The following is a 12154-nucleotide window of genomic DNA, read 5'->3' as shown; positions in this document are numbered from 1 at the left end:
ACGAACAAGACACATCTCTCAGGGCTGGGCATTTTCTCTGGCAGTTTCCCAATACCTAGATTATTCTTCTTCTTCATCCTGCCCCCTGGTTTTCTTTCAGTCCCAACTAAAATGTCATCTTCTACCCTCAATTCTAGTGCCTTCCATCTCTTAATTATTTCATATTTATCCCGTATATAGCTTGTTTGTATTTTGATTTTGCTAGTTTGATTGTGAGCTTCTTAAGACCAGGGACTGCCTTGCACCTCTTCTTGTATTTTCAGTGCTTAGCACAGTGACTGGCACATAGTAGGCACTTAATAAGTCTTTATTGACTGACTGTGAGCTGAAGAGTGATTGTGCCAGGATCAAACAGCTGGTAAAACCTGGGATTCAAACCCAGGTCAGTCTCCTGATTCCAAGCCACTTACTATCACACAGCATGCTGTCTCTCAATGTTTGTTGAGATTACCTCTCAAAGTCTGAGTTAACTCCAAAGGGAAATCTGCCCAGGGCTGCAAGCCAAGAATGAAGTGACAGAACTGGTCACCTGGCAGGCTCAAAATGCACAGTGACCTGAATTGCTTGAATTCTTCAAACAATCTAGAATCACACAGAGTTAAAAGGGCCCATTTAAATCCAACTACTTCATTATTCAGATGGGAAGCTCAAAGAGGAGCCCTCACTTACCCAAGGTTACAAAGGAAGTCAGTGGCAGCGCATGAGTCAGTACCCAGGTCTGTACCCCAGTATAAGACTCTGTCCAACACACCACACCATCTCTCATCCCACAGTGAGTAAGAAGTAACCTCTCACCCACAACCCACACTACTTGCCCTGCGTAACACCTCCCCCATTTCTATCAGTTCTTATATTCAACTTCCAGAAGACTTATAGGTTACACCCATCATCCAAAGGTTGCACACAGAGATTCATGCCAAGGCTAAGCCACTGAAATGTCTAGCTAGGAAGATGTGGAAGAGCTCAACCACAATCTTTCACCCTACCTTACACTCACAGCCAGTAAACAAGACCTAGGTTTGAATTTTACTCCACTTCCTATCTCTGTGACCTTACAGTCTGGCCTCAATTCTTAATTTTTTCAATTCTCAAAATGTACAGTATATTTATCAGTTCTTACAACTCAGTTGGCCCAACTCTGATGGGCCAACTAAGTATCATGGAGAGATGGGGAGGGAAAGGTCAAGATGAAGTTTCCCCTTCCCCATTCTGAAGCTGGGAATTGTTTCAAAAACAAGATTTCCCAGAGCGTTGCCAAAACAACCTGTCTTTAGGGTCTAATCCCCAAGCTGCCAGGGAATCCAAGTCAAATCCATACTTAACACTCTAACCTGCCTTCAAGGCCTCTCTACTCCAAACGCACCCCTGGCAGCTAATGAGTGAAACACTACAGCCAGGATAGTTCCTGCAAGGCAAAAGGCAAACCTACTACTAGAGACCCTTTGGAAGATCATGGCAAAATTTGATTGCCTGGAGAAGTTCATCAGTATTGTACCAGAGGTCCACAATGCCATACTTGCATGGATTCTGGATAACAGATGATGCTCTCAACGCTTTCCCAGTCACCAATGGAGTGAAACAGAACTGTGTGCTTGCTCCCATGATTTCCAGCATGATGTTTTCAGCAATGTTGTTAGACTCCTTCAATGAGGACAAATATGGCAACAAGGTCAGCTCTCACACTGGTAGTAAATTATTTAACTTGAAAAGGCTACAAGCCAAGACTAAAGTGGAGGGAGAGTTAGTGCTCAACTTTTTGTTCTCAGTACACTCAATGCAGCCTCTAAGGCTGAGATGCAGCAGAGTATGGATAGATTCTCTACCATATGTGCTAATTTTGGCTTAACAATTAACAACAAGAAAACACAAGTTCTCCACCAGCCAGCACCACACCAGCCATATGTGGAACCATCAGTTACAGCAAATTGAGAGATTTTGCTATGGATAAGTTCACTTGCTTTGGCAGTATACTTTCCAAGATGGCCGAAGCACAAATTGCTAGAGTTAGCTCAGTATTTGGGTGGCTCCAAAGGAAAGCGTGAGAGAGAAGAGGTATTAAGCTGCCTACTAATCTGAAGGTCTGGAGAGCTGTTGTGCTGACCTCATGACTGTATGCCTGTGAAACCTGGATAGTGTACCAGTGCCATGCCAAGAAACTGAATTGCTTCCACTTGAATTGTCTTAGGAAGATTCCGAAAATCACCTGGCAAGATGAGGTACTGGACACTGAGGTTTTCTAGAGCTGAACTGCCTAACATTCAAACTCTACGGCAGAGAGTACAATTCCAATGGGCTGGCCACATTTGAATGCTAAACATACTTTTGCCTAAAAGACTATTTTTACAGAGAATTCACATTAGCCAAGCACTCACTTGAAGGTCAGAAGAAGTGATATAAGGACACTCTCAAGATCTCTCAGAAGAATTCTGCAATCAGTTGTGAGGCATGCAAGATACTGGGATAGGAATGCCCAGCATGGCATGCCCCCATCAAAGATATGCTCTATGAGCAAAGCAGAATTGCAGTAGTTCAAAAGCCCGAATTTAGAGACCCCTCCACTCCAAATGTTCATATGGACTATTTGTGCCTGACCTATGGTACAGCCCTCCTAACTCAGATTGGTCTGATCAGCCACACTATACCTTGACCCAACACAGTGATGGGGCCTGGGCCCACACCTCTGCAGGAAAAAAAAGCCCACTCTCCTGTCCACCAGGCTGTCACTGAAAGCAAATGACAAAACTCAGAAGAGCATTTTGTGAACCATAAGTGAACTGTTTTTCTGACGATTATGAGACGACTCCCCAAAAGAATGATGCACAGAATCCAGAAATTCAGAATTTAGCTTTCTCTACACAGGGTCATAGATTATAAATTCTCAAAGCTGGAAGAGGCCTCAATCAAGTGCCTGAATATTTCTGTGTGGGGACACACCTATTCTCACTCTGTTATTGGACAGCTCTTGGGGTTAGAAAGTTCTTTCATCTACTGGAACTAAAATCTGCTTCTCTATAAACCCTACCCCACCCTCACCCCCAATTTTTTCTAGTTTTGCTTTCTAGGTTCAAGCAGAACAAGTCTAATCATTGTTCTCCCAAAACAGTTTTTTTTTTTAATGAAGGCTCTCCTCAATTGTGCTTCACTCCTCAAGTCATTACCTCCTCAGTCAAAACATCTCCAATAACATATCCTTAGGTTGCCTGATCTCAATATCTCTATCTTAACTATCTTTCTTTGGGCATGCTCCAAGTGATCCTATTTACTCTCTGTATTCCAGGTCTCTACACACACAACACACACACAACACACACACACACACACACACAGAGAAGAGGAGAGGAGAGGGAGACAGAGAGAGACAGACAGACAGAGAGAGAGAGAGACAGGGAGAGAGATTAGACATGGAAGGCAGTGTGTACACAAGGAAAAGTCTATTTCTACAAGAAGTCCATACAGAATATTTCTGCTGGGAAGGATCCCAGAGACCACACAGAACAACTCATTCATTTTAAAGAAGAAAATAAAGCCCAGGGCAAGTATTTGTCCAAAGTCATACACAGCCAGTATTCAAATTCAAGTCATCTATCCTCTAAATCAATTGCTCTTTTCACTCCACCACACTTGTTTTCAGCTTCTCTGATCATGCTCCAAGGCCATAGCACCTTGCCACAAGGTCACAAGTAGCCTTTTGTGCAGATTTCCAAACAGATCTCAATTCTGGGCTTGCCATTACATGCCAGGACACAGTCTTGTGGGGCAAATTGTCCCCAGCTGCTCTTAACTCCATGACTTTGCTCAGACTGTTAACCTAAATGAGACACCCATTCCAAGCCAAATTTTCCCCATTCTTCAAAGCCCAACTCCACCTCCTCCAGGAAGTCTTCCCAGACAGATTCTCAGTTGTCTCCCTTCTCCCCCCTTTACCTCCCACATATTACATATATTAGTATACTCACACACACACACACACACACACACACACACACACACACATACTGTCCCTCAGTAGGACCTCCAGACCTAGCCCAGGGGTTTACAGAATGAAACAGAACAGTCTGTTCTCATTTCTAACACCACCACCCCTTATTCTAAGCAGAGGCTGCCCCACTCTTCTTCATTCATTCAGGAGGCATATTCATAAGGACTGTATTAAACATATGCAGAGGACTATGTCCAGAGCTAGGGAGAACCCAAGTTTAGATAAGACACAGTACTTTCACTTATGATGTCAATGGTCACAGACAAAACACAATATGAGCGAAGTGCTTTACAGAAGTCCCAGGTAAGTGCTTTATGAGATCAGAGGGGGTCATCATTTCCAACACTAAGGAAAAACTGGAGAGGAGACCATCTGAGGCTTTGTTGAAAGAAACGGGGATGTTTAATCTCTTTCTTGAAGGAGGTGGCATTTGAATTAGACTTTAAAAGATGGGCAGCAATTCAAAAGGCAAAGAGAGAAAGGGAATGTATTCCAGGCCAAGGAACATGTGAGTACAAGTACAAACGAAGGAGAGCACAAGATGAAAAGCGTAAGTAGCCCATCTTGCTAGTTTTGCATAGAATATGGAAGACCAGGAAAATGGCGGCAACACTAAACGAAATAGTGGGCAGAAGGAAGAACAAAATTAAAGGGAATGATAAGCTAAGTTTGAGGTGCATATGGAAGCGTCTTAGAGGAAGGTGAAGGTATCATATGAAAGCTAGAAGAGAAGTCAGAGCTAGAGCTCATCTGTGTAGAAGTGGTAGTTAAGTTCATGGAAGTAAATGAGATTACCAAGGGAAAGAGTGTAAAAAAAAAACAAACCCAAGAAGCTGTCTGAGAATGGACCCTTGGGGAAATACATGGGTCAGGAAGAGGATAACGAACAGCAAAGTTCTGTGAAGACAACTACTAACCCCAGCCAGGGCAGAGTCAGACACCAGGAGGAGAGAGAAAGCCCTTCTACCCACTTAAACAGATACATATAAAGGTTATAAATAGCAATTTTAACACAGAAGGGAGTGACAGGAATTGTCAACAAAAACCGGAGCTCCATCTTCCTGCCTCATGTTTTCAGGGCCACAAGGAACAAGACAGGTGGAGCCATGCACATAAAAAGAGGGAAGATGGGGAAAAAGGAAAGGCAGAGCTTAAGGGTAGCAAAGGGAATGAATCCCAGGGCACAAAAATAAAGGTATGTCTGGTAGTACTGGAGGGGTCCAAGTAGAACCTGGAAAACTAAGAGTTAAATGGCAGTGTGGTTTTAGGGCCAGAAGGCAAAGGACTTTTTCCCTAAAATATACTTGCATTGTGGAACATTTTATACCAAAAAGCTACAGCTCATAAAGTCTACTTCCTCCAGGAAGGCTTCCTATATAAAATCCAGCCAACAATGACCTCTTCTTTGTATAACTCCAGGAGACTTTTAGAAAAAAAAAATATATACACACACACACATATATATATACACATATATACACACACACATATATATATACACACACACATATATGTATATATATACACATATATATAAACACACACACACACACATACACACTACATAGGTTTTTAAGTGTTTTACACTTAATCCACTCCTCAATCTCAAGCTGAGACATCTTCTAATCATGTTTCGTGAATCACTTCTCCCCAGCCTATGAATGCCTTAAGACTCACTTCTCTTTTGCCTCCCAAGATGCCTGATCACTGGGACTAGGCCCGCTTCTTTTCTGTCCCCTGTTCCTCACCCCATTCTTTAAACTCCTCAAGGGCAGGAATGGGATCAGTTTCCTCCTCCCATCTCCTCTGCAGCATACTGAAATTAGATATGGTCCCTTGCTTTAGGTAACTTTTAATCTATCAGAGTAGGGAAAATCAGATGCACACACAAATTTCATTCTATCTTGTGTTGCAGCCATAAAGAAGTGCTATAAAAGTGTTATAAAATAAAGGCAAAAATGCTTGATCTCACCTCCAACAGGGCACTTTCAGAGATGGAAATAAAAGCAATGCTCCTAGGGAGGAGCTGAGGCCCTGAAGCTCTAAGTTCCAGCCCCAAGTTCCAAGATGCTGAGGGGTTGGGGAGCAAGTCAGGGCAACAGGAGGCAAATATCATCATGCTCCTGGCTAATAAGTTAGGAGAGACAGAGACTCACTATGCTGGGGGGAGGGAGAGAACTGCTGAAGGGGAAGGAGGGAAGAGGGGTGACACGGTATACCTGAGGCCCACCCACACATACCAAACAGACTAAAAAGTATCCAACACAGAAAGCTGAGGAAGGAGGGTTACACCCAAGGCTTACCATGGGCTGAAAGCTAAGTGAACTCACATTACCCTCGTCCATCTTCCTTACTTTACAAATGGGTGAATGCAGGCCATGAGAGGGAAAGAGACTTGCTCCAGGTCAAACCACTAGCGTGTAACAGAACTGGGAAAGTACAGACACCCTGAAACTAGATTTGTTTTCTAACCAAAGTCAGCATGACACTGAGAAAGTAGTAGTTTGGCCCAATTTGCCCATACAAATTTTAGGAGGATAAAAGGTCCCCAGTCTCATCAATGCGGCATTCAAGGCCTATAGCTTCTGTTGAAGTGCAAAGAAGCAGATAGAAAAAAGCCAATACCTATCAGGTCCAGCATCCTCTACTCTCTCCTAGACTGGACCTGGCTATTCCCTCTATTTGGCAAAATTTTTTTCCTAAAACCAATTATAAAAATAAATTTATAAGGTCATAGAATTTTATAAATTTTTTAATATATTTTAAAAAATATATTTTATATAAATTTTTAAACAAATTTTATTTTTTTCATAAAAATTATTTTTATAAGATCATAGAATTTGGAAATAGAAGAGACTTGTCTAGTCAACCACCTAATTTTACAGAAGAGAAAACTGAGGCCTAGAAAAAGGAAGGGATTGACCAAGGCTACATAGCTAGCAAATATCAGAAATAGGATCCAACCCAGATGTTCTGATCCCAAATCTTGTTTCTTTCCCCTATACAATGTTCCTGTCTTATGTTAACCAGCTTCGAAAATTATGACATTCCCCTCCAAATATACAGCCCCCTTCACTCAATTCTCAGATGATACAAAGATGCTAGGGCTCCATCCACCAGCATTTCATGACCCGTCCAACTCTCTACTGCCCGCCCATCTCACCTGGCAGAAGCCATGGGGAGCCAAGACACCCTGATTAACTTTCTACTTAAACACCAGCTCCTTGCCAGGTAAATCCCATGGTCTGGGGTCACTGAAGAACCATGGGGTGAGGTCCATGGGGGTGGGGAGAAACAGAGGAGAAAAAAAAAAAAGTCCGCCAGCCACATTCCTCTGGCTGCTCCCTTCCCTCCACCTCTGCCAACTTCAGGCAAAAAACACATCCTAAGGTAGTGATTTTAAAACATTTTTGGCTTCAACCCAAATGCATCATGCAAGTACAGATGACAGGCTCACAATGCAAGTCTGAACGGGCCTGTTGGGATATTCAGTGCAAGGATTTTGTTTTGTTTTTTTTTTAACTGCCCTGTTTACGGTAACTATCTTTGAAGTGGGGGAGGTGCCCATCTTACTAACATTCATTTCACAGGTGGCTCTCAAGTCCTTCAGTTCCTGAGATGCAATTCTCCCTGGGGCAGCACTCTGCTTTGCCCCAAACTCTAACTTGGAAAGAGTGGGAAAAGTTCAAGTTATCCATCTAAAGCCCATCCCAACTGCTAAGGCATTACTTTTCCCTAAGGGGGAGTGAGGGGGCAGGTCCCTAACCCACTAACCAAGCTCCCTCAGGAGCTTGGTGAAATGGAAATTACATGATTTGAGACTGAAGGGCTAAATACAGGCTGTGTTGTTCCCTAGCTGTGGGCCAGTGGATCAGTCATTTCCCTTCTCTGAGGACTAGGTCAGCCACATGGTTCTTTCCATTCCTAAATGTTATGATACCATGACTTCATGATTTTTCTGGAATGTGGATTAGAGATGTGGACAGAATGTTTTCCTTCTCGGTAGAGGGTCACAAAAACCACAAATCTTTGGAGCAGCCTGGACTCCAGTGTGAGCCACGATCACCAGTAGGCCTTGGAGAGCTTTGGCTCTTACAGCATGGGGGGTACCCTATTGAAGTGGGGACATGTACCCAACCTGCCCATGCCATCTAAACACAAACTATGCAGGCTCTGCCCTGAATCTACACCTTCTTCCTTTTTCACTCAGAAGCAGCATGGTATGGCCCACGCCTGGACTGTCTCTGCTGACAGGAGGGAACTTACAGTTCTCCTTCTCATGTCGTAACTCGTGTTCCTCAAGAATCCCTTATGTGGAGAGCCAAGAACTGCTTCCATTGCAACCTCTATTTTGCAGCCCCAAGTCACTGAATTTCTGAATGCAGGGCATCCCACTGCTGGGAAGTAGAACAGAATCCATCTGTGTCCCTGAACTAGGCAGGCAGGTGCTAGGAGGGCTGGGGATTGAGGAACACCTGGGAGGACAAGGGTTGCTGTTTGCACCTGGTTTGGCTGAGATCTGAGCTAAACTTTAACTAAACTAACTCTTTTTCTTTCTTTCTCTTTCTTTCTCTCTCTCTCTCAGATTATACACTCCAGCTAGGGAACAAATGTTCTGGAAAGGGGAAATATCCTAGTGAAAAACAGAATCAGAAGAAAATTCTGATTCACTCTTTTGCCCTCTCTTTTTGGTGAGGGTAAAAGGTGGAGCAGAGGACAGTATAGAGCCCTGAAACAAGTACTGAATCAGAAGACCTAGGTTCAAATCCTGACTGTCTTTGTCCTTAACCATGTAACTTCAGTTCTCTGGGCCTTAGGCATCCTGTTCGTCCAATAAGGGGTTTTTGTATATCATCTTTGAGTCTCCTCCAATTCCATCCTGTATCACAAAAATAAATTGGCATCAGAAGACCCAAGTTCTAACCACAGTCTACTCATCACATGACCCTGGGCAAGGCATTTAACATCTCAGAGCTTCATTTTCCTTATCTGCAAAATGGAGCTGATGATCTTTGCACTAAACACAGGGTTGTCCTGGGGGAAATGCTTTATAAAACTTAGACCACTACAAGAATGGAAAATTAGGATTTTCATTATCACTTCCCAAGGCAGCCCACTTTGTTTCAGAACACGGAGCTGACATCTACCTCTTTGGAATTTCCCCTCATTATTCCTGGTTCTGCCATCTGGGGACAAAACCAGAATATGTCTTCTCCATGACAAATGCCTTCAAGTATCTGAAAGGCAATCACATCCTACCTATGAGATTAGAGGACATCAGAGGAAAAGTCACAAGCAGGCAGATCAGAGCTGGCTTTTTTTTTTTATAAGGACATGTTCTGGGCTCCAAAGGTGAAACTGAACTTAGGGAGAATCCAGAGCCAAACAAATATGCAAGCTAAGCTATTCCTGAAGCCCCTTCTGTCTGTGGCCTCCTAAGAATTTATAAGGGGTAAAAGGAAAAACAAGTCCCTGTCTCTTCTTCTTCCACCATACACACTCCTCAATCTCTTCAGGACTCCTGAAGTCAGGGCAGAACCTTTCAAAACCCTAGCCTACCCGCTTTCCTTTATGGAAGGTACAAGACAGCAGATTCATGACTGGCATTGAGGCTCAAAAGGTCTTCATCAAAAAAAGAAAAATCAAAGAATCATAAGACACCTCAGATATCAGCCAGTCCAACCCATACATGAACAATCTATCCCTACAGAAACTATCCTTAACACATCCCCCCACATCATTTCCCTTTTCAGAAATGTGATGTCTTCTTATTGCCTCCAAGCTAAAGACCAAAAACTCCTCTGGTATTCTAGGCTCTCCACAGACAGGCTGCTACCCACCTTCTCCAACTGCTTCTTTGCCTACACATACCATTTCTGTTTCTGCCAGGCAGTGCTCTTGGCTATCCCCAGAAAGAGTCCTTCATTCCATCCTCTCTACATATTTCCCCATGTTATTCATTCTTTTTCTTACTATGTACCCAAATCCTATCCATTTTTTTCAAGGTCCAGTTTAAGGAAGGGACCACCTGCTAGGAAAGTTTTCCTTCCCACCCCATCCAAAATGACTTTTCCCTTCTCTGAGCAGCTCCTGCATTTTTCTAGAACACCCGTAGTCTTTAAGACATGTCCTTTATTCTCTGTTTCAGTCCTGCAAGTCCCAACTTCCATAACTAAATCCTTAGGTGCTTCAAAGGCAGGGGTTATGTCTTATTCAAATGTTGAATGAATTTCACAAAAATTGCCTTGGATTTATTCAATAAGGCTTGTCATCCCTCTGCCTTTAGGCAGAACACAGCAGGCAAAGGGGTCTACCTGGTCTTAAACATCTATGCTGCTTCTCTTGAAAACATGTTCCAGCCTCTGAAAAGTCCCACTACCATTAAGTATCTTGGTATCCAACTTAAATCTTGGTGTGTTGTATTTCCCCCTACATCACTTAGCATCCATTCCCTCCATCCAAGTCTCTGCTCATCCCTAGACTTCCCATGACTAAAAGCCCAGAACATACACACAGGAACATAAAAATATTTCCTATCACACACAGTTCTGCCCCCTTATGGATATATCCCTTATGCTAGCACATATGCAAACTGCTTTCATAGATCTAGAGAAAGAGAATCTTAAAGATCCAGTTCAATCCTCTTAATTTTACAGACAGGAAAATTAGGTCCAAAGAATAAAATGGACTTAGTGCCCAAAGTCACATAGGTTTAAGGAGACAGCCTAGATTTAAACCTGGCCAGGTCCTTTGACTCTAAATCTAGGTGCTCTTTCCACTACACTGCAGTTGCCTCTTGGGATGAGGACAGCCCCCATGCCTTCCTGCTCTTGAAGGCCGAGGATGAAGCTAATTAGCCTTAACTGTGATCTCATAGGCACTAGGAGTAGAAGGAGAGAGAAGCTTTAGGGAAATCAAAAGCTCCTTCAATTTCAGACCAGGTGAGCCCACTTATCCTTCTCCTATAAATAAAATACTAAATCTGATCTGGGTACACAATAGGCCAGGGTAGGCCGGTAAGAATAGAATTTTTCTAGTCTGGACTAAAACCATAGAATTTCTCTAGTGTCCTCCCTATCAGGGCCTAAAAACAACAGAACCACAATCTCTGCTCCCCTCTTGAGGTTTCCCCAAAATGTACCACGCCATTCTTCCTAAAGCCACTTCATTAAACACATAAGTTGTAAACTTTATTGAATATTTATTAAGCACCTACTGTATGTAGGACTCCGTGGTAGGCCTTGGCTTTGAGGATTATATAAAGTAAGAGACCATCCAAGAACGCAGTGAACTAGCCAGGGCCTGGAAAGCAGTTTCTACCACCATGCCATAAAAGCTACATCAACGATTATAAAGTAATTGGCCCTCCTGCCCTGGCACAGATTCCTAAGTCAGCCCTGGGAGCCAAGTGGGATTGACTTATATTACCACCACCCCTCTATACCACCTCTACAAGAGCCCGGGTGCCAGGGATATACCTACCCCCCCTTCCCTCTCCATACATACACACTCGAACACGCACACACAGGCAAGCACTCTCTCTCCACCCCCCACTTCGGGCGAGCACACACGCTTGAGTGCGGCCCCACCTACAAGCCACTTCCATTCCTAACTGTTCGAGGGAAGGGGATGCCTTAGCGGCTATTTCCCGGGCAGAGCCCTCCCTCTTGCAGAGCACAGCGCCCCCACCCAGATGCAAGTGTTCTCCCCTCCCATAGGTGCTGGCCCTGCTGCAGCCCCAGAGGGCTGGGAGACTGCCTGAGCTCGCTTCTGTCTCCCACCGAGAGAGAGGACACTTACCGGCCACGCAAACTGGAAGGGGATAACCACCCGACCCTTGTCTCTGCTGCCCCGGCCCTGGTGGCTGCTCCTGCCGCTGCTGCTACCACCGCCCAAGGAAAAAGTATTCCCACCGAGCACGGGCGTGGCTCCCTGGCCGTAGCTGCAGGGCCCCGTCGGGGTTACTTTGGTCTGATATTCCTTGAGGCAGACACGAACGTAGGTGTCACACTCATCTCGGCCGCAGCTCCAGCTCGACCCGGTGGGCCGTGCAGTCCGGTTGCTATCGCAGCAGTCGCCGTTCAGGAGCTCCCCGTTCACGTTCTTCACCGAGCTCAGCTGCAGCTCGAAATATCCCATGGGCTGCGACGCCTAAAAATAAGACACAAAGAGGGG

At 44.2% G+C, this 12154-nt stretch overlaps 1 protein-coding gene across 1 annotated transcript in view; it reads right to left on the bottom strand.

The window, feature by feature from the left end:
• Positions 1-12154, bottom strand: part of JAG2 (jagged canonical Notch ligand 2) — a 143706-nt gene that overhangs the window by 130156 nt on the left and 1396 nt on the right. Inside the window, 1 exon segment of the mRNA XM_020991252.2 lies at positions 11780-12130. Within this exon segment, the coding sequence (XP_020846911.1) occupies positions 11780-12130 (351 nt within the window).

The sequence above is a fragment of the Phascolarctos cinereus genome, unplaced genomic scaffold (genome assembly GCF_003287225.1).
Source record: "Phascolarctos cinereus isolate Bilbo 61053 unplaced genomic scaffold, phaCin_HiC Scaffold_2;HRSCAF=192, whole genome shotgun sequence".
NCBI classification, from domain to species: Eukaryota; Metazoa; Chordata; class Mammalia; order Diprotodontia; family Phascolarctidae; genus Phascolarctos; species Phascolarctos cinereus.
This window is presented reverse-complemented; position numbering and strand designations above follow the sequence as displayed.